The sequence below is a fragment of the Dufourea novaeangliae genome, unplaced genomic scaffold (genome assembly GCF_001272555.1).
Source record: "Dufourea novaeangliae isolate 0120121106 unplaced genomic scaffold, ASM127255v1 scaffold57, whole genome shotgun sequence".
Classification (NCBI taxonomy): Eukaryota; Metazoa; Arthropoda; class Insecta; order Hymenoptera; family Halictidae; genus Dufourea; species Dufourea novaeangliae.
Window position 1 is genome coordinate 1,871,746 of NW_015373937.1, and position 24,340 is coordinate 1,896,085.

Below are 24,340 nucleotides of genomic sequence, written 5' to 3' on the forward strand. Positions count from 1 at the left end.
GTTGCTGGTGGAGAGACCGTTGAAATGGTAGCGCCACGGAGATCTTTATTACGTGGGCGGGAGTTGAATCGATTGGGGATCGGCTCGATCCGGTTGGCGAACCCTCTTTTCATCCCCCTGCTGACTGGTCCTTCGCTGGTTAATTGCGACCAGCTCTCGCACGGCCGCCCGTCGTTTGTCCCGCGGGCCATTCATCGACCGTTTAATTCGGAACAATGTTTACGCGGTCGGGGCACGTTTCATCAGATAAAACCGGATCACGTAGGGGGTAGGTCACGAAAAATTCTCGTCGCGACTCCTTATGGTACGAGGAAAACAATTACAGTGAGGCGACGAAAACGGACAAAAGGGGTGGTTTTTAGGATCAAGGGGGAGGGGAGAGATGTTGGTGTAGCTACGGCGGCCTTTAGTAATTTCCTGGACAAGAAAGCTCTCCGCGCAGAGGGACGCATTAACCGAGACTAGAGCAACTACCAACACCCCCATCCCCTTCTTCTATGTGTGTGCTGCAACCACCCCTCTTGGCTCAACGACGAACCTCCTCGCTCCTACGTTTTCCTGGCTGTGGCGCGCAACGAAATGCCTGCGTGCCACGACATAACGGCCCGTAAAACGTAATGGCTAACGAAAATACGACCCTAATACGGCCACCACACGGCGAACATTAAACACCGCGGGTTGGCCATTTTCCCGGCAGACAGAACGCGCGAGTGTCCTTCGCGAAGAGCGATCGAGAGACCATACCCTCGATCGGTTGGGTCCGAAATTCATATGTGGGATTACGGGGAGTTGAGCAGTAATCAGCACGTTACAATGATACTCAATTTATTTCTATACAAGTTCCTTGCGCGCGCGACAAAGTTCTGTTCAGAATCTCGGCACAGCCAGACTGACCGCGCCTGTCCTTACGCGCTCACTTAAAAACGACGAAAAGAAAAAGGATAGACAGAGTAAAGAGAAAGACAGACGACGTAGGGGAGGAAAACGAAAATGCCGGGAAACTCGGAGAAAGTGCAAGAGATGGTGAAAAGGAGAAATCAGGGTACAACAAGGACCGCACAAGCTGGTCGGCAAGTGTGTACGGGCACTCGACCTTCACGGCGCCCTAAACAGGAAGTTAAAATTGAAACAGTGAAAAGCTTAAGGGGACTTTCCCATTCAAAATTGAAAAAAAAAAGACACTTTTTTAATATTTCTTTGTAAAGAAACTATTATATTTGGAAACATAATTCCTTTTGGACGCTATTATATATATTATTAAGAACATAAAGAAATTTTTTTCTAGCACTTTTAGTTCACCACGACCGCTGTAGAGGGCGTCTTCCAAAAAGCCACGTTTTAATCGGTCAGATACTTTGCAGACGTCCTGTAACAAATTAAGTAAAAATTCAAACGGGATTCTATTCGTGAGACTTAAAACTAGACAATAAACCTCTAAAAGTTCATAAAACTACCCCCCCCCTTTTTTATACAGGGGTGAATTGGCCTCAAAAAAGAGTGATTTTTCGAATTTTTTGGAAAAATATGTATAAAACGATAAAAAATACAAAAAATAAAATATTTTAGAGGTTTATTCTCTAGTTTGAAGTTTTATTTCTCACGAATAGAATCCCGTTTGAATTTTTACTTAATTTTTTACAGGACGTCTGCAATGTGTCTCACCGATTAAAACGTGGCTTTTTGGAGCCTCAAAAAAGAGTGATTTTTCGAATTTTTTGGAAAAATATGTATAAAACGATAAAAAATACAAAAAATAAAATATTTTAGAGGTTTATTCTCTAGTTTGAAGTTTTATTTCTCACGAATAGAATCCCGTTTGAATTTTTACTTAATTTTTTACAGGACGTCTGCAATGTGTCTCACCGATTAAAACGTGGCTTTTTGGAAGACGCCCTCTACAGCGGTCGTGGTGAATTAAAAGTGCTAGAAAAACATTTCTTTATGTTCTTAATAATATATATAATAGCGTCCAAAAGGAATTATGTTTCTAAATATAATAGTTTTTTCATAAAGAAATATTAAAAAAGTGTCTTTTTTTTTCAATTTTGAATGGGAAAGTCCCCTTAACAAAGAAGGACCTATAGGAAAACCCAGACCCTCGATAAAAGTGGTCGTAGCTGTAAGACCCCGGGTCTCGCCCGAACCTGGTTACCAAATGTTCATGACAATAACCAGACTCGCACGAGACCGTGACAAACGCTAAAAACTAAACGCACAGAAACAAGGGCGTGGTGGCAGTCCTAAAGCCGCCACACATATATGTAGGAGAGAATTTTGTGCGTGTTTGTAAACTCGATGTATGAACGATGAATGTTTGGAACTAATCGAATGTTTAGAATAAGATTTGTTTAGCTGCGTATGGAAGAATTTCGTGTGACTGTTTAGATTGGGTGATTGGAATTTCTAGGAATGATTACGTAGTTTGAGAGCGAGGGATGCAAAGCTTGTGTGTGTGTTGTAGGTGTGGATGCTTGAGAGGGCAGAGTGCGTGATTTCAGGGCAGTCGTTGGAGAATGGTCGTGTGGTGACATTGCACTTGGAGAGCTGTCTAGCGTGTTGTGTGTATTTTGAATATTTTGACTATACTATTATTTTATTTTAATAAACAATACATATATATATTGGAAATCTCTAATTAATTTCCTACATATATATCGTACAGGATAAGGGGGATGGAGAGTCTTGGATACGTGTGTAGAACCTTGAGAGGGTGGGGAATATAGGATGTGATTATCTTAAAACTGTCCTTGTATTATGTTGTACTAACTAACAAAAATTTTCTATTAAATAGTTAGCAGTATAATCATCTAAGCTGATCACATTTCGTGGTCCACCCTGTAGACTCGGTAAATTTTTCGAGCAGTTCGCCCCTCTTTTTATCGCTCCCCGAGGCTCCACACGGCGGAGACACTCTCGGCGTTGTCTTTTTTTATTTGACACAAGGACGAGGAGCAACGGCGTAACTCTCAAGTTCAGGGTCGTAAGTTTCGTTGGTAACCAGGGACTGACGCGAAGGATGCGTGAGGAGGAGGGCCAAAGAGGATAGGTGAATTCGGGAGGTTTCGTGGTTCGACTGATTTGGATCTCCTATCAGGGGCTCTTTCCGATGTTTCTCTTTGAGTAGGTCAAATGATTCTGAAATGATAAAGTTGGCGTTTACTGTAGTAGATAAATGCATCTAAAATTATCACCCGAAACGATTTCCCCGTTTACAATAAAGCTATATTAGTCGAAAAATCAGTAGTAATATTCCCATTTACTTTCTCGGACCAAAATGTGGGATCGCTCTCCGATGCTCCCATCGAAACCACGAACACCAATTAAACAAAAACACATAGATATGTCAGGTAACAGAGTTAACAGAGAAACTGTGTTAAAATCAATGTTCACCGTTTTTACCACATTGACTGCCACAGTGAAAATGGCCGTACGTAGTCAGACACAACTTATCTCGTTTTTTAAGTCATAAATCGTCGAAAATATATGCGTATAGTTAATAGAGGCTGTTGGTCATGTTTTAAACTATACTGCGATCGTAATTTAACGCACAAATTTTATAACAATATTTAAATAATCCAGATTATTTGCAATGTACGTGTCATTGGAAATGGGTTAAAATAAATATTGTAGTAAATACTATAAATTCTTTTTCTACTACTTTTATTTCTCGGCTTGGAAGGACGTCTTAATACTTTGGAAATCGTACTCGAAATGAGGAAAAATCCGTAAGAGCACGACCGAGAGTCAGTCGTCCACTTAAGAAAGAAAATAGACCCGGACTGCATACAGTTTATTACCCAGCCCTCAGATCAAAACGTTACAGGCCTCCCGTTACGATGACATCCGGTCTATTGTATCATTTTCACTAAACCAGTGTTTCTCATACATAACACTATTCATTTTTGCTTACTAGCTGACACATTATAATTATGTAGTAAAAATCCAACACGTGTTACCCATATTTGGGTGACGTGGCAGTCAAAGTGTTAAAGATACAAGACACGCCACGATCGAGTACTACCTATCCACAGCCATCGTCAGTCCAGCGCAAAAAAAGGCAGTCTCTGCCGCGAAGGGGGGAGGGGGGAGGTAATGTAACGTGCCCGTGGCGGCGCACACGGCTAGTGTTCTGAAATTTAAGCAACCCACACAGTGCACGGAACCGACGAAATTGAAGTGGCGCATGGAAATAGCGGAGACACCCCGTGACAGAGACGCATACACCACACGGGTATGAGACCAGGGGGTTGGATGGGGCCGTTTCGCGTCGCGTGAGTGCTTCAACCCTGTATACATAGAAGGCAGCTTGAACCCGATCGATCGTGAAACCGTCGCCGTCGTCGTACTACTTGGTACCGGGAATGTATTTTATCAATTTTTATATTCGCCACGCGTTTTCATCGGCGACCAATTGCGACCGGTGAATTTGCATGATTAATTATTCGACGTCGCGCTCTGGTACCGGCTCTCCGAAACGAACACCGACGAAAGCGTTTGCGGGGTGACCGGGCCTCCCTGTACGATAAATCAATCTAAAATATTCATCGATAATTCTCGTGTAAATGTTAAATATAATTTTGTGTCGGAGAAACTTTCGTCTGGAGAAGAGAGACTTGGAATAACTCCACGAATAGAACGAAATTACGATATCTATTGGAGATAAATAAACTTAAACAACTGTAGATAATTATATAGAGTGTGAACTCTCTTCTGTACACTTCAGATTCGCTGAAGAAATCCTTAGCACCCGTTCATAGATGATTACTGTGCTTCATAAAGTATACGCCTATCTAACCATGCATCCAATGGGAAAGACTCCATTTACAAGCGACACCCATACGCGTGGAGGATGGCGCCATGAATGATACGACGCGAGGCGAGCTAGAACGAGGTTTATGGCTTTTTAATGACGATCGTTCAACGTACGATCTGCCCCCACCTCCATGAAACGTTAGAACCGACACGATCGTGTTCGAGCGTTCTTCATGCACTAACACTGATGATTTCGGCGGTGCACAGTCTACTTAACGATCCTCTTGTTAGCTGTGATACCTACTAGTAGCATACTTGTTCAAGGAGTCCAAAGTAGACAGTAGACGTAGCGAGCTCGCCACGACGCGACGGGGAATAACTGAAGAAAAAAATCGTCACGGAACTTTTAAGGAAAAAACACACAGCGTACACAAATTTTTCCTGTGAACTGTTTCATTCTCCAGGGGAAATACAGACACATAGACTCCCGGGATTGAATTTTAAAAAGTTTATATTCCGTGTGCGTCACAGAAATATTCCGGAACGACACCGTGAATTTGAATATTTCTCCCGTGGTGCTCCAGATTTTAGGATGAAAAACTAGTTCCAGGGAGAGGAGGAGATGAACAGAGGCCAGAGAAATTTGTACAGAATGTTCGTCGACTCGATAATCTACAGAATTAGACGGACGATGGTTTTAACGAGGCCGTCGAGAGGACAAATGATTTAATTGGCCACCCTCCGTCGCGAGCGTGGTAATACTTGGAAGGAGAAAGCGAGAGAATGAGAGGCCTCTTTCGAGGTGGATTTTTTTTTTGAGGATAACTCGGTCGCGGAACGCCTCCCTCAAGACCACCCGGGAATTGTTTTCGGCTTGGAGTTTCCTTCCCTTCCCGCCGGTTAAATGCTCACTCAACCCACATTCAGTAACTCCGCGAAGTAATTGCTACTCCGAGCTGTCAAGGTCCTAAACCTGTTCACGAAGTACCCGTGTGGAACTCTTGTCCAAGTACCGCGGGCGAACAAAGGTAGATTGTTTATTGTGAAACGCCGTCGTTATTGTCGATTTTCGTTGAAACTGAAAATTAGTCCGCATACGCGAAGATACGCTTACATACGTACTGCAATTATAAATAATTACAGAATACTGAAGATAAGTGTACAATTGCTGCACAAGATTACAGGCTAATCAAGATAAAAGTTCTTTCCCGTTGCAATTATTTGCGCGGAATCCGGCTTACTCCTACCTCCTACAATGTCCCAGGTTACATAAATCGCGAGCTAACATGTCAAACTTGCCTCAACCTCGCATGATTAGCAACAATTTTACAGCGTAGTTACCGCAAGAATTGTAATTAATGACCGCGAGAAGAAAAAGAATTTGAGATTCGGCGTTCAATCTAGAACTACAATCCGGATAATGAAATTCTTCGCAATAACGCCAGTCGTCTAGCTGGCTCACAGCTGCGAAAGAAAAACCCATCTCGCTGGTAGAATTGAAAAAAAAAAAAATTGCGCAATGTAACATGGCCCCTCTTTATTTTCCTCGAGAAATAACGCGTGTCGGTGATCGCGCGTGCAACGAATGCCAGAGCCATGGAAGCCACAGAGCATGTACTCGCTGCGTTGACTCCCCTGCGTTTTATGGTTTATTAGCCGTCGCGAGTTTGTCCGTGTCGTAACCTTTCCACCGGAGCAATCCGTAAACCCGCTGTTTTCACGGTTTCGTTGGACGATCCTAACGGCGACCAGTAGAATATTTCGTTGTGTTTTTATCCGTTTCATTGGTTCATTGGAGTATCCTTGGTTGCTTCGAAATTTGTAAACCGTGTCGATAACCATCGATGCAATGTTTTTAGTTTCATGATATACTGTGGATACCATCGAATATCGAATTTAAAATATAGGAAACGATATTTTCATACGAAACATTTTATACAGGGTATTTCACGTAACTTGACCACCTTAAATACAATATCGCTTATTTTGTATGATAGAAAAAATATCAGGGGAGAAAAATATTCTGTTCGAAGGCGCCAATACGGTGATGGGCCGAATTTTTTTCTCAAGGTCATTTTTTTCGAGATTTCAAGGTCATCGAATTTTTTTTTAATGGCACTACATATTTTCACTACAATACTCTTATAGCATATAAAAAAACAAATCCAACGAGGTGCAATATGTTGACCTTCGCGTGACCTTTAGCGAAAAAATCATGAAATGTTTGTCAGTAAGCTCAGTACGCGTTCCGGGACGGTAAATGAAGGAATTTCAATTTCATTGGAACAGTGTAGAGTGTAATTGTCCCTGGTGCTTGTAAACACACATTCGTATTCTCCTATCATCGGCAGAAAACATGCGACAAAGGGTTCTACATGAATGTAGATCAATTACTGCAGAGCAACTTAAAAATGTACAGCAAGAATTTATTTACCGCCTCCAAAAATGTATCCAGGTTCATGGTGCACATTCTGAACACCTTCTAAAATAAAGATTTAACTAACGACTGTTCCAATGAAATTGAAATTCCTTCATTTAAAAAGGAACGTGAAGGTCAACATATTGCACCTCGGTGGATTTGTTTTTTTATATGCTATAAGAGTATTGTAGTGAAAATATGTAGTTCCATTAAAACAAAATTCGATGACCTTGAAATCTCGAAAAAAAAAAAAACGACCTTGAGAAAAAAATTCGGCCCATCACCGTTTTGGCGCCTTCGGACAGAATATTTTTCTCCCCTGATATTTTATCTAACATACAAAATAAGCGATATATTTAAGGTGGTCAAGTTACATGAAATACCCTGTGTATGTATTACGAATTATATTGAGTATTAGATAGAGGTGTGGATCGATTGTGGAGCGACTCCGTCTGGTTCACAGTGGTTCACGCGGAAATATCTTTGTGTTTCTTTTTACGAATGTAGATGCGATTTATTCGTGGAAAACGGAGGCGGGACGCGTGCACGACTGCCTCGACGGGCGTTTACTTTACCGAGAATAGCGCGAAAAATATTTCCGCACATCAAAGGACTGCTCGTTCGAACGGTTTCCAGAGCGCGGCCAAGCGACCAACGCGCACTCGATAGGAAAGTTTCCTGACGGGAAATATCGAATATCGTAACGTTTCCCACGATTCTGCGACTCCGAGCAGCGATAAAGCAAAACCAAATATGATTTAAATAAGGTAAAGAGATAGAGGGGCTTTCTTGTTGCCTTCGCTGGTGCCCTTCCATTGAAATCGGGCACGATTTGCAGGCGCAACCATTCTGTCACGATATTCTACAGGTTTTGATATTCTATATTTTTATTGATCAATATTTTTGAAAGCAAATAAACAGTAATACATTCCGGGCACATGTGATTCATTTATTAAAAGTGTTGTCTCGCCGAAAGGGTTAAAAGAAGCTTGATGTAAAACAAGTGGGAGAAAATTAAATGAAAATATAAATTACATTAGAACAATGAAGGAGCAGAAACAGGAAAGAGTAGTAAAGAAAATTTTAATATAGGCATAAAAAGGGCTCGTTAAAAATGTATAATATTCGTATAGTAAAGAATAAAATTTTTCACACCTACAACAATACATGTCACTTTTGTATAAATAAAATCAGACCCTCATAATTGAACTACGAATTTATATCATAACTGAATACACGTAGTAGAGAAAAATTCCAAACTTTCAGACCGTTTGACAACATCCTTGTTCTATTTTCGTAATACGTATAATAAAATCTTTCACGATGAAAACTTTACTTCTATTTCCTGTTACTCTTTAAATTCAGTTATTAATTTCTGTACCCTTTTAAACTCTCTTTCGTTCCTTTTCCTGAAATACTTTATCAATATGTTATGTACTTTTGCATACTGTAGGAAAATTATATACAAAAATTCAAACTAGCCCGCGAAAAGGTTAAAACCATTTGTCCAATGAAACTGCTCGTTCATGCAAAGTTTTCCGGGTTAAAATGCCCGACGTGAAATATCGGGACCGACATCGAGCCGATAACATACTTTCCTTCGTTTTCATCGGAAGACTGTGTGTTGGTCGATCCGGCTAACGTGGTTTCAGGTTATACGGTTATACCAAACCCGTGGATGGGGAGTTCGAATGGTCACCGAGGGAGAGTGGTCAAACGTCGATCGAGCGTGGAAAACGCATTGGCGTTGGATAAAAGCCGCGAAACATTCGAAAGCGCGATGCATTAAAAGGTAAAACCGATACGCGTCGGTTCCCTGAAAGCTGCCGTAGCTTTTACCGGGTCGTTCGTGTACCGGAATGTTCAGTAGGAAAAATTAGACACGCTGTATATCGTGAATAAAAATGGTAATTATGCGTTAGCAAGAACGCATAAATAGTATTAAACTTTATTTTATCTCATATCCGAGTTAAGAAGTGCTATAAATGCATAAACATTCGCAGTCTAGTAATAACAGTTTAATCATTTCTCTCTAAGTACCCATCTTCCTTAATTTCAAGTACCATTTTTGACATCGTTGCCGGCGTCTGAATTTATCAAATCAAGCAGAAGATATAAACAAGTGTAAGAACACTTACCTTGTTCCAGTAACGTCATTCTGAACGATATTTCGACGATCGCAATAGACACTCGTAAATCAAAAAGTTGCCTGAAAATCGCAAGTTCGATAACTTCGAATTAAATTTTCTCGGATGAAAAAACTTACAATTTCCTGTGTAACTGAATACGATCACGAGCAATCTCTCTCAAGAAGAAGCATTACATATGTAAATGAACTGTAACTCGGGCTTGGATCACGTGACAATTTTTATTCGACCGTGTAGTCTCCAGTTAAGTACATAATTCGAAGCTTATTCTGTGTTGACCATCTCTCGCACACGTTATGTGCCACGACACGCCTGGACCGGAAGTTTCTCGGGCACAAGTTACTCACAGAGAAACATTCCACGCGTTTGGATTGCTCGGAGTTCAGGAGTGCTCTGTGACGTACACTTCGATATACAAACCGACCGAGAAAAATATTCCTATCGTAAAGGGACCGTTGTTTTTCCGTTCGAGCGGATAGGCACGAGCATTAGATTGAATATCCAACGGGCCAGATTTCCCACGGGGACGACCAAGCCCGTATCTTCCGACACGAAATCGATAAATATCGAATCGACCGCCCGTATTTAAAAGAAACCAATCCCCCGAACACAGCTTATCTCCATCCCCTATCGATAAGAAGAACCGAGGCTCAATTTGCATAAGAAATATCCAATAAAAAAAAAAAAAAAAAAAAAAAAAAAAAAGAAACACATCTCCTGATCTCCGACTGCCATCGTGTCAAGGTCTACGAGCGCCGTAGGAACCCGAACTTTCGACTTTATGCTCGTTCGCACCGGCCGTTTGCGACCTGGGAGGGTGAAGAGTCTGGTATACCGAGGATGTAACAGGTGGCACATTCCCCTCTCGCCCCATCCATCCCCCACTCGCCCCCCTTCGGGCTCGACGACGTGCGATTTCGCGCCGCACCGTCATTATTGACGCTCCCTCCCCCTCCCCAGCGAAGATGGGAACGCTCTGATCCTCCCCCACGCCCCCATCCACGCTCTTAAAATCTTCTCTCCAGAGGAATTCTCCGTTCACGCTCGATCGAGGCCGTGGCCCGCGTCGTAACCGCTCGTCCTACCGATTCCGTCTCGCAATAAAGCTTCGACCGGGCATCCGCGTTCGCGCGCGCAGCATGGAATAGAAATTGCACGATTCGCGAGACGGGAAATTCATCGGCCGATGACATTGTTGCTACCCCTCGCTGTTCCCCCGTGTGTTCCATCGATAAATGGGATTGAAGATGTTACGTCGTGACCCTGATTTAGTTTCAGACATAGTTGGAACACGGATTTGTTTGTACAATTTTTTGTGCAGGTATAGAAAATTAATTTAAACAAAAAGGAAATTTTCTTCATCCTTCTGGGGATATCACAGGGTTATCCTGTTAAATTTCAAAGTTTTACGGAGAACAGGGGCAAGAGGAGGTGGGAGAATCGAAACGCCTTGGTCGCTTCTAGTCCAATTAGTATTTCGCGGCTGGCTGTGGCCTGCGCGGGACGAGAATAGGTGCGAGCGTTTTTCCACGAGGGGAAAGCATAATTGTCCACGTCGTTCGATGTTAACGTCGGACGCTGAAATATTCACGAAACAAAACACTCTGGTCGCGATCACTCCGCGCCATTTCTCGCCTAACCCAGACCTGCAGTCACTCTCTCGATGGTCCCTATTGTCTACCCTGTGTTCACACGCGATCATTTTCCTCGACGACTTTGTTCCTCTTCTCGTCTACGCACAGTGTGGTATCTTACAAATCTAGCGAAACTAAATTCATGGAGCACTAACTGATAAGTTTCAGAGAAAGTTGTAGCAATATATCGACTTTTTCTTCCGTTAAATTTAGCTGAATTGGGAAAATACCACACTGCGGCGTCGAACATTTGTATACACGCGTTTATACGGCGGATACTTCACTCCCGACCACAAATTCTAGTTTTTTTTTTAGTCACAGAATTTCGTGGTCCAAGTATGGTTCCATCCCTCAAGAAGATTCCCTTTCATCCCTCGAATGCGTATCAATAGACACGATACGATTAGCAGTCACACACAAACGTTGCATCGCTTTCGGATCCTGGCCTAATGGAATCTCCTCGTGAACCTCTGAACGAAGGAATCGTGTCGATCCATTTTCTTTCGGGGGAGGGGGACAGCGAAAAGACCCATTAATCACACCCCGAACGGTTGAATCGAAACGAAACCGACCAAGAGATTCCCGAGACTCGCCGAAACTTCTCGATTTTCAACGGTGAAAATTTTCACCACGTTATTTTAAATGTCTGGATATGGGTTCGTAATTTTAGTTGAGCTTCTTGAGAGACTTACAAAAGATCTTCTTACCTACAATTTGGGAAAGATGAAATAGTTCTCTGTATGTCTGGGAAATATATGTCTGACCAATGACGGTGGTATTCTACTGGGATCGTGATTTCTTTATACTACTTTCCTGGGATTAGTTTATTTCGAGGCATTTGTAAAGTACCCTTTTTTTCAGCAAAGTGAAAATTAATTAACACTGCCAATCATGAGTCAACGTGTCACTTTATACCCTGACGATACAAGTACAGTCACTCTATAAGTCACGCATACACACACTTGATCATTCGATAAAAAGATCACGCTTCGATAAGCGAATCTTCTCTATCCTTCGTTAGAAAAAGCAACAATTGCGTTCATTCGTGTTTTTCTATTCGTTGAACTACTTGTATTTGATCTTTCTCAGGGGCATTGGAGATTGGGTATAGAAGAGGAGCATCGTCTTCGTTATGTGGCCATACATAGATCGTTCCCCAATCATAACGCATTGTCTTTCGGCATTTATACCAGTGTATTTACAAAATTACATATATATTTATATATATATATATATCGAATATCGCTGCAAATGAGTATCACGTGTGTATTTATGCATGAGTATGTGTATGTATGTATGTTTTTGATTGAATGTCTCTGTCGGTGTGTCCTTAAGCGATTAGACTTCGTACGCTATTGTAAGAAACCTTCTAAACGTTACAATTCAAATGTATTTTTCTCCCCTCACCTTTCGTTTATTTTCGACCCTTTCCCTCTTTTTTAATAAATCTAAATTTACGCGGTAGGATGAGCGCCCTTCGAGCGGGCTACGCATGTTCGCCGGCAGCTCCACCGCTGTTGTGGGTTTTTTTTTATTTTTTTTTATATTGTTTGGCAACGTTTGATTCGTCTGGCACCGTTTCCCGTTTCGACGCTGTCGGCCCTTCGAAAAACAGAACGGGATATCACCGTGGAGAATCTTTCGTACAAAATTGGCAGGAATCGTTTTCTTTTAGATTTTCGGGACTCTCCGATTAGCCGCGTGTCTTGCTACGATACGCACCGCGATCACACACCCACACGCACACACACCCTCGTCGCGAAGAAATTGTTCTCGAAGTCTGACGTTGAAAACGCTTCTCGAATGTTCGGTCCTCGACTGATTTGATAAGGTACGCACCTTATAAAATCTAATCCAGACCGATAATATTATCTGATCATTGACTTTTGATTAACAGCGACACAATTATTTTTTAAAGAAATGTAAATTTCATTGGATTATTATGAATGTTAGTATGTGATTCACTACTCCTTTTGTTTACACGACCGTATTGTAACATTGGAAACTAATTATACTAAATATTGATGAAGTTAACCGCTTAAGGACATAGTTAACTAGGTTTTTACGTAATGTGGAATTTCCTTTATTCCGAGTTAACTCAGACTTGCTACACCAGTTCGGTTTATTCGAAAACATGAATATTTGTGTGATTAATTTTACCAGAATCCTGTAAAAAATGCAATCTTTAAGCGGTTAAAAATCGTACAAATGTTTGGTTTTCTTAAAAATGAAGACTGATTTTAGTTCATAAGCAGATTAAATGTATCATTTCTATTAGGGATCCTGTCAAAAGGACCAAATTTTATATTTCAACATTTGTGTTACATAGCCAAATATTCTGCTTGAAACCCCGGTAAAGCTGTCACAGAAATGATTCGAATGAATCGACAAGTAGATGAGCCAGATTTTCGAGAGTCCTTAACCAACACACTTCCAAAAATAGTGCCTCAAAACATCCCGAAAAGACTTTCCCATTCATCGGGTATTAAAGCAATACGGCAGATAAATTTTCAAGAGCTTTCAACTTTAAGCTCTCCCCCGTTGGTCTGAGTCAGACTGACCCATTCTACTTGAACCACTCTCCAGTCCTCCACTCGAACACATCCGCTACGTTCATACAACCGAACGGTCGAACATCGCCCACGAGATAAACGGAGAAATTTTCTGCTTCCATTTCCATTCGTATGTCTCGTTTATTTTTCGACTTTTCCATCGTCGTCGTTTGGAACATCGCGAAATATTCTCTCGATCCGTTCGAACTTTTCGATCGCCGATGTTCTTCGAGTCGTAGCAAAACGAAAAACGCAAGAAACTGTGGGACGATTTTCCGGGCCATGCTACGCGATTTCTCTCCATCCTGAGGCTAAACCGTGCGATTCGCTCGATCAGCAGACAGCCCATGTAATTAGCGCGTTCCCTCGCCCGACGATTAGGCGGTCTATCCGGGCCGGTAATTAACGTTGGCATCGTTAGCGCGTTAGTCTCGTTTACCCTCCTACCCCTTCGCAGAGCCAAATAGAGGGGTTGAAACGGCCGTGTGTATGTGTGTGTGAGACTGCGAATAGAGAAGGGTCCGTCGGTTCCATACAGATTAAAAATAATAACCAGCGACCCGCCCTCGTCACGGTAAAGTGTTCCCATTTTCTTTGGGAAAGGCCCGACGAAATGGCGCCAGGTGTAATTAACACGTTCACTGGTCCCCGATTCTGTAACATATTCCTCACTCGAACGATTCATGCGAAGAAGTATTTTTCCTTTGGAATGTTTCGATGCTATCGAGATTCAGAAAATAATTCGTTATATTTATCAGGATCACGTATCGAGATCCTTTTAAGAAATCACAAGTGACAGATAAATTTTTAATTTATGGATCTTTAACACTTTGACTGCCACGTCACCCACATATGGGTGACACGTACATTGCCAATAATCTGGATTATTTAAATATTGTTATAAAATTTGTGCGTAAAATTAAGATAGCAGTATAGTTTGAAACACGACCAACAGCCTCTATTAACTATACGCATATATTTTCGACGATTTATGACTTAAAAAACGAGATAAGTTGTGTCTGACTACGTACGACCATTTTCACTGTGGCAGTAAATGTGTTAAGTAATTCATAGGAGCAAGAGTGAAAGCAGGAATTTCCTTCAATTATGAGTTGATACATTTGAAATTGAATCTTCTCAATTTTTTACTGAGTGAAAATCCTGTAGGATGTTGGCAAAGTATTATGAATATAGATCCTTGATTTCGTCGAAAAACACAGCAATTCGTGTATTCTAACAGATCGGAACAAATTCTTGAGATCTATATCCTTTCGAAATACGTGGTCTGCGGTCACGTGTATGTATGCACGAGTCAGTGGATCCACAAAAGTTAGTACGTTATCCCAACCCAACTGTGGAAAATACAGTGAACGTGTTAAAAGTACAAAGAAGAACATCTGATAACGAAAGAAGAAGACTATAATCTGATAACGAAAGAAGAAGGCAACTTTTCTTCCTTTAACCGAGAAACCTTTTTCGAGAAGTTATAAATCGCCGCAAAAGGTTTAAACAGGTTCTCGGCAGGTTCTTACAAAATGCGTATCGCACGGAAACAAAAAAAAAAAAAAAAAAAAAAAGGAAACCAAAAAAAATCTTGTTCAGGATTCGGTAATTTCACTGTATCACGCGACTACGCGTGCTGGTACGAGAAGAATTCAACAATAGGGTTTCGTGTCTCCCCCATGTTTTTTTTACGATACGTCCTCTGCACCTTTCGTGGCCCGAAAAAGTTCATCGCTTCCCGTTCCACGATCTTGCAAAAACTCTTGCGTTTTCCAGGATTTCCCTCAACTTTCACGGTTCCATCAAACTCCTCCAACCCAGAAGACATCGGGAAAAAATACAAAGAATCTTGACACACACACACATTTCGCCTCGATTTTCTTGGACGTGGATTTCTCTTCTCTGTCGTGGCCTGTCCATTAATCCTCCGGCCGCGAAGAAATGCAGAGACAGAAACTCTTCCAGGCCACTTGACGTCGAAATTGCGCTAATTCCGATGATTTACCGTGGCAAGTCCATGGGGGGGAGCCAGCCCTGTCAGAAAGGACAGATACAAATACACGAGACCAGTTCTAATTCGCGGGGAACACGCGAGGACGCGTGCGTGGCCGACAACGCGGCATTCATGAACTTTCCTCTCCGCTTCACCCCCCTAGCTTCACTGTTTGTTTCCTTTCCCTATTCTTCCTTAATTTATCTTCCAGTAACAACCCGCTCCATGACTTCGCCTCGCCTCGTGGAAGCTTCCGCGAAAGAAAAATCTCAGGCTTGGCTCTTCCGCCTTCTCTATCCGGCCAAAGAGAGGCGAAAACCGCGCCAGGAACGGAAACGGTCTTTCTTGCGTGCTCGAGGGAAACGAGGGAGGATCGAGTGGGCACACGATTCCCGATTCTTCCTTTAGCCCTTGGTCTATCCGTCCGATCAAACTCGTTCCGTGGCTACCGTTCTAGGTGTGCAGTTTGACGGGGAGATCATTTACGATCACTGGATGTCTTCTGTGTTAGCTGGATAGATGTGTACCATTAGCGAAGGAAAGCTAAACGAATCTGGTATTTGCTCGGGTATAGACATCGATGGCGAAACTGGAATTCTTTCGATGTCTGGGTTAAGTACCTAACCCAGATCCTTGATAGATGCGCGGTTTCGGTGGATATGTGTACTTAGAAGGGAAAAGCCGATATTGGACTGTCTTCTGATTAAGTTATCACGATGTAGGCTGATGAGTTGTAGATAGTTTTTTCACATCCTATGTGTACCTGGACCTGTCATCTTCCATATCGAGAGTTCATCGTCATCTGGCTTCTTAGTAAGCTAGTAATATTGTAGGAGCGTTGTAAAAATGAGAGGGCCCAAGCGGGATTCGAACTCACGACCCCCGGCGCCGAAAGCAGAGACTCTACCCACTGCTCCACGGAACCCTCCTATTTTCCCAAGATGTTATTTGCTCCTTTGTTGGGTACGGACTTCCCGATCCCACAATATCTTACATCTCTTCAATCAGGTGTGCAATCGCAGTAAACAGAAGCGAATTATCGCGGTACGAACTTCATTTCTGACCCCCCGTTGACCAACAATTGTCCATGGTTCATTCCCTGGTTCATGTAGGTATATCTCGATAGCGAGGCAATGATACGTTCAGCTCGACTTTACTTCGCATCACCATTGATCATCCTCTTCCTGTGATCTGGATCCCTACCATTCCCATCTCTCGTAACGAACACCTCGATGCTGAACTAGGCGTCCCCCAAAGTCAAACAGATCCCGTAAAACAAAGTAAAAAAGAAACGTTACGACCAATCTCATCTCGTGGCGTTCCTCGAGCTGTCATCTGATCGAGGCACCCATTCCCTCGTGAATCGTCTGTATACGGTCCGTTGGCCAGCCAGCGATCCCAGTTCTAGGTTGACAGGAACAGAAGGACGTACGGCCTTCGGCAGAGAATCCACGATTTTCTGATCGACACATTCCGCGGCCGCGAAGACGCTTCCACGGTATCCGGATAATTCCCGGCGGGAAGATCGTCTCGCAGGCAGATGCCTCCGGTCGTGGTTAGACACGCGCCGGATACGGTGCTCAGGCGAATAGCTTTTGCTCGCGTCGCTGCCATTGGCATTCGTGCTGCCGTCGTCGGTGCCACGGCGTTGCTGCTGTCTCTGTTGCGTTGCTCGTTGGCGGCCAGCGTGGAACAATGGGTCGCGACGGCTAGGTCGCCAGGTTCTGCAACACACAATGACACGCAATGATGAACGATGCCTGGGCTGGCGGCGGGCGCGGTCCCGGTCTCGTTAAAACGGTTAAAACGCCTAGTGTGTGAACACGCGAATTCACAGTCCCCCCCCCCCCCATATGTCTGTCTGTTGGTTTTTATTTGGCTCTTTGTTGTCCACTGTATGTATGTATATGTGTGTGTGTTTTTTTTCTCGTCACTAGTCAGCTTCCACGCATTGTTCGGGAATTAAAGGGACGTCCAGCGGGTAGGGGGGGGGGATGAACAAAGAGGGATCGGCCTCTAATTCCGCGCGACAATGTCCGTTAACGAGAGACGAAGAATTTCGATCGACGAAACATCATTCCTCTTTCACTCGCTCACCCCTCGAACGACTCTTTCCACCCTGCGAACTCACTAATTTTCCGTCCCGTTGCTGAGTGGAAATTCATTGGCAGGGGAACTGCTGGGCGCGTCGCTTCTGCGAAAGGTGGCCATCGGGATTGACGGAACGGGGACACGAGTACCGTTGAGTAACGAGGGTACAAAAAGGGGACATCCGGGGATTAAACGTGCGAGAGCTTGTGAACTTGATTGCGCGAAATTCTCGACGCGGTGCTGATGGAAGCAGAGGGGAAATAATTGTTACGGACTATTATTGACCACTCAAGGTCTCTTTTCACCCCTCCCATTAAAGATTGCGTTAGTGTGGACTTATTTACTCTTTATAGCCGTGAGCTCTAAACTCTCCTTACCATCGTCAGTGTTAGTATGGAGAAACAAATATAAGAGTCTAAGCCTGTTTGTCCTACGAAGGCAGACGAAAAGCATGAAAAAATATGTTGAGCTTGAAGAGAGGTGGTATGATCGTATAAATCTGCAATGATATACAGAAAATTATACTGTACTTCGTACGAAACAGTCAGTCACAGACGATGCGTTAAACACGATGTAAACGCTAATATTTGCCTTCGAAAAATATATAACGTTGAATCCATCAAACACCAGACACAGCGGAATGCAAAGCGGCTGTAATCGTTGTTGTTTGCACGCTAATCGAAACACATACACGATCGTGTGCTTAAATTTTAAAGTTTATATGCTGGATGCTGATGATACGATGGGAGCTGAACAATGAATCGAAGTTCGGGATATTTTTTAAATTATTAACGACTTGTTTTCGCTAAAGTTAAAGTGAAAAAAATAAGTATCGTTTGAATCCTATAATCGAGATCAATATCGCTACGCCAAGGAATATATTAGGTCGATTCACAAGTACCTTCCGTCATGAACACTGAAACAATTAGTAAATATTATACAATTATTAAGTAACGGTCATAGGATTAGAGTCAAACTGACCATCAATAATTATGTTTAGAGGTAATGGGGGATGTTACATAAATTGACATTTATTATTAAAATACCACAAATCGACATTTTAAAAAACGAGAACGGAAGTTATTAATGATTCGACCTAATATTTATGCAAGAGGTGAAATAATTTCTAGTAACGGCTGTTGTAACACAATTATTCAATGTTAATAAAGATTCTCAATGGAAAAATCATTCTTATTGGACTGCAGAAGTTTCTTGCAGACTCACAATTTTGGATACAGACATGTAACAATTGAGTAGCTAAGTATAAATAAATTTGCTGTGTACCGTTTAAAAGCTTGAAATTAAACAAACTTCTCCTTCAACCATCCCGAAAATTCTCCGGTTCTCTTCCTCGCATTGCGATCATCGAAGTAAACGCAGCGGGAATGGATAAAAATTCCCTGTCGGCGAAAAGCCGATCCAACGAAGGGATACGTCTGGCCCGTCGACTAATTTTACAGCGGCGCCGGTGTGGTGCAAATGAAAAACGGACATCCTATAAATCCTGCATGGTCGCGTGCGTCCGGATACGAAGATCTCCGTTAGCCGATCGCAATTTGCGCGATCTCCGATATTGCTGCCGGCTCGATTCGCGTCGTGAGATATTAACGCCGCTGGAGCCGACCTCCACCGTTTCCCCTCCCTCTTTTCTCCTACCCAATATCGTCCCACCTCCTAGCTCACGGTTCGACGTCCACCCTTCCCGTTTGCACACGGTGTATCGGGTCCGTCTCTACGGTGTTCCCGAATTAACCGTAGCAAACCGATCTGCGGTGGGTCAAAGTTCTACCGTGGACTGTACGCAATCAGCTGCTAATTGGGAAATGATTGGAGCCACCTCCGGCCGATAGCCATCGGTGCCTCTAACTATCCCACCGACCGCCGAATAACCCGTGGCCCTCCACCCCTTTCCCCCCACGCTATAAATGCTCCCATAAATGCTGAAACTGTACACGCATACGGGTCGTACCTGTCCGCCGCAATGGACCGACGACCAGCCACGAACGAGCTGCTCCGACATAGAACCTAGCCCATTGATACCAGAGAGAGAGGGGGTCGGCTCGAATATTTAATAACTCGCTCGACTGAGTTCATTTCGATCCACCTCTGTTCGTATAATCTTGGTTATAACGGATGCAACCTCCCATTAACCCTTGGCCCACAGACGCTGGGTCATTGAAGACCAGGGATATCTACAGATTTGTAATAAATATCGTTTAGTTAGGAATTTATATATATTTTTTCACCTTATATCATTCGACATACGATCTTTTTGGAACAAACTAATTTTTGAAAATCATTTTAGTATTGATTGTTATTGGGAATAAGTAAAGAAATCTACTCATTTACATGGCAAAAATGAAAATATAATATATTGATAGAACGTTACATGATATAACCCAGTAATACTAAACAGATCGTTTAGTTAGGAATTTATATATTTTTTCACCTTGTATCATTCGACATACGATCCTACTTTTTGGAACAAAGTAATTTTTGAAAATCATTTTAGCATTGATTGTTATTGGCAAAAAGTAAAGAAATCTATTCATTTAGATGGTAAAAATGAAAAATATAATATATTGATAGAACGTTACATGATATAACCCAGTAATACTAAACAGATCGTTTAGTTAGGAATTTATATATTTTTTCACCTTGTATCATTCGACATACGATCCTACTTTTTGGAACAAAATAATTTTTGAAAATCATTTTAGCATTGTTATTGGCAAAAATTAAAGAAATCTATTCATTTAGATGGTAAAAATGCAAACTGTTATATATTGATAGAAAGTTACATGATATAACAAAGTAATTCTAAACAGATCGTTTAGTTAGGGATTTATATATGTTTTTTCACCTTATATCATTCGACATACGATCTTTTTGGAACAAACTAATTTTTGAAAATCATTTTAGTATTCATTGTTATTGGCAATAAGTAAAGAAATCTAGTCATTTACATGGCAAAAATGAAAATATAATATATTGATAGAACGTTACATGATATAACCCAGTAATACTAAACAGATCGTTTAGTTAGGAATTTATATATTTTTTCACCTTGTATCATTCGACATACGATCTTTTTGGAACAAACTAATTTTTGAAAATCATTTTAGTATTGATTGTTATTGGGGAAAATTAAAGAAATCTATTCATTTAGATGGTAAAAATGAAAAATATAATATATTGATAGAACGTTACATGATATAACCCAGTAATACTAAACAGATCGTTTAGTTAGGAATTTATATATTTTTTCACCTTGTATCATTCGACATACGATCCTACTTTTTGAAACAAAGTAATTTTTGAAAATCATTTTAGCATTGATTGTTATTGGCGAAAATTAAAGAAATCTATTCATTTAGATGGTAAAAATGAAAATATAATATATTGATAGAACATTACATGATATAACCCTTGAAAGTATTAATGATACAAGTCAATTCTCGATGAATTTTCATTAATATCGTAGGAATGTATCCGCAACTTGATTCTATCTTGTGCATAAATTTTGTATGTCTATTTTCACTAATGATATATGAATATTCGATCTTAATATGAGTTGATCTGAAGGAATAGGGCCTGACAAAAATTATTCAACCCTTCCTGAACCTTTTCACCATCAGCGAGCGAGTGTGGCAGCTTTCAAAATTTCCCACTTCGTCAACCGCCTGCCCTTCATCTCGATCCTTTACGTTCCCTCCGCGTTCAGGGGGAAGTTTCCCTCTTCCCCTACTCGTCCAGGGGCTGGTGTAATTTCATGAGAGATCAGAGGCGAGGAATTAAAGAAATTCCTTTGACCGTCGACGACCAAAGGGCCCCCGGCTTGGAATACCTAATCGGCATAAATATTTACCGTCGCGAAATATCCACCCTTTCTCTCTCTTTCCAACAGGTTTTCTTTTTCCTTTTCGGCGGATAAATGTTTTATGAGGCCGCTAATCAAAATGAAATTGGAGAGAGGTGAACCTAGTTTTTTCTTCCCCCTTGGGAGAGCAACCGATATATCGGGACGTCGCCAGGCTCCGAAATCGTTTAAAGATCCCCCGCGGCGTTGGTAAAAATTTCAGACATCCCACTCCCTCTTGACGAAACACATATTCCGCTCATGAATTCGTAACGAGGGCCGCCGCCCGCCCCACGTTCAAACAGATTCCGGGGCAGCAGGAGGGCGAAGTAGAATAAGCCTTTTCCGTGCAGACACGACGTTCACCTTCGTTACGCGTGTTTGAATTTCAACTGGAAACCGGGAACGGCACGCCCTAGGTATTCTGCTCCGTTTATTATTTTAAATCGTTCCAGTTTCACGAGAAAAGTCTTGCTACGCGCGGTAATTACGTGAAAGGCGGTTCGTTTAAGTTAGTCGCAGTATTGCGTGTGTAGTGTCTCCTGTGAACCTTTTTCTTCTTAGGATTTCCTACAGAATGTCGACTAATTTTATTTAAATTGATTTCAATAGGTGTGGAAGTAGATTGTTCATGAATAATTTTACTGTTTCATGAAGTCTAAGTGTTTTTTAGAAGGCGTGGAATGCATAAAATCCGTAGTCTAATAATGAATAATACCACGGCGTTATCGATATTTATAAGCATTTTCACAACTACGTACGATTAAATCAAGATTCATTCTATTACATATTTGTAATTTGTGTCTTTGATTCTACCATAAATTATAACCCATCCAATACAAGAAAAATCCTCTACTTTCTTTAGAAAAAAGACATCGGTAAGAATATAAATTATCCTGTTGAAATAACATGTACTGTTCCCCGGGAAAAAAATCTCAAAGATCAACCCTTTTTCGAGCTGATGGATGAGAGTGCACCCTCGAGGCGAGAGAGCGATAGGGCTGATCATCGTCTGCCGGTTCTCCGGATGGAAAGGAGAGGCCTGTAAAACTAATTGCGGCCGACTTGCTCCAAGCTCCCGAGCACCCCCGTCGTCCCCATCCCCAACCCCCTTGTGTCGTCGTCCTGTGAACCGACCACCCCCTTAATAGCGTGCGGTTATTACAGAGAAACGACAGGCGGCGCGATTATACGCACCCCTTTTCACGTTCTTCGCTATCAACCCCTTTTCGTTCCTAATTTTCACCTATTTGCCTCGCGGTGAAACTTCGTTTCAAGTTTTTTTCTTTTAATCCTGTTCCGAATTAATTGCACTCTTCATCAACGTGTATACAGGGTGTCCCAAAAATGTCCTCCGACCCGGAAATGGGGCACTCGGGGGGTAAATTGGAACAGCTTTTTCTTTAGTAACAATGTAATCTGAGGCATCGTATATCCACGACGATCAGAGAATCCTTGTGATCTGTTCGTTTCTTGTATGTCGGAACAGAAGCAAATCACAATCTTACAGATTGCCTCTCGGCAAATTCTTTCGGTCTGTCATCGATTTCATTGGATTGGCGTCGAGAAAATGGTACGTACGCGTCGCTCAGAGTCCGCGGGGTCACCTGAAAAAATGATGAAATCGCTCTCGGAGCGATACATACGGTGGTTTTCGAGTTTCGAGGATTCCATTAAAATACATCGGCCACTCTAAGATATTGCGGCGTTAAATTTGACACAGGTTTCTGCCCCGCGTTCGGCTATGAATCACCGTGCCGCAATCATTTTAGCCACGGAGAAGCGAGCTTCTTTTGTCTCTCGAAGCCCGGGGTCTCGCGTGTTTTCCACGACTCCCTCCTCCCATCGGACGAATAAAAATGGTATACGGTAAATCTTGCAGGATGATTCGTGTACTTCTACGGAGTCGGGGCGAATTATACCGGAATCGCAGTTCAAAAAGTCTGAAGCTTAACGAAATTGCGTCTGGACGGTAGCGTGTACAGCTTCCAGCCACTTTTCTGTAACTGATACCCGTCGATTCGTCATCTTCATGCCGAGGTTTTTACAAACATGTTGTTTGTTGGATCACGTCGTTCCGTTGTATCGCACGGGGCCAGTTGTTACATTGATATTTTAGGTCTTGAATGGGCAACAATCACAGTTAACCATAATTTCCAATAGACCAAAATAGATCACAGTAGAGGGTAATAGAAGAGAGTAGGCCAGAGTAGATAAGTATCCTTCGCATATCCGTGTACTAATTCAAAAGGACATGTAAAGGAAATAATAGATACTTCTTGGTACAATAACTGAATTCTTAAAGTGAAAATATTCATATTCATTCAAACATAAATGAGTGACTTATATTTTCGTCTAAATAATGAATTTACTCATCTCTGCCATTAGGTATACCGTACCAGAGAATACAACAAACTTGCATTATCCTGATCCCAGGAAAAACTGCTCCCTCCCTGTCACACATTTCCTAAAAGTTCGTCAAAAAACCCCGCTTAGACCGGAATCTATTTTAATCTTATCTCTTTTTAAGCACTTTTCTCGCTCGCGAAATTCTATTCTCGAAACGTGTACAGCTTCCAGCCACTTTTCTGTAATTTATACCCGTCGATTCGTCATCTTCATGCCGAGGTTTTTACAAACATGTTCCGTCGTATCGCACGGGGCCAGTTGTTACATTGCTATTTTAGGTCTTGAATGGGCAACAATCACAGTTAACCACAATTTCATTCATGTAAGAGTAGACCAGAGTAGATCACAGTAGAGGGTAATAGAAGAGAGTAGGCGAGAGTAGATAAGTATCCTTCGCATATCCGTGTACTAATTCAAAAGGACATGTAAAGGAAATAATAGATACTTCTTGGTACAATAACTGAATTCTTAAAGTGAAAAT

The 24,340-nt window shown here is 42.0% G+C and overlaps 1 protein-coding gene across 1 annotated transcript in view; it reads right to left on the reverse strand.

The window, feature by feature from the left end:
• Positions 1 to 17,151: 17,151 nt before the first annotated feature.
• LOC107185430 overlaps positions 17,152 to 24,340 on the reverse strand; it is a 34,375-nt gene continuing 27,186 nt past the window's right edge. Inside the window, exon 2 of the mRNA XM_015573102.1 lies at positions 17,152 to 17,224. Coding sequence (XP_015428588.1) covers positions 17,210 to 17,224 — 15 coding nt within the window. The 3' untranslated portion in view covers positions 17,152 to 17,209. The remainder of the gene's footprint in view (positions 17,225 to 24,340) is intronic.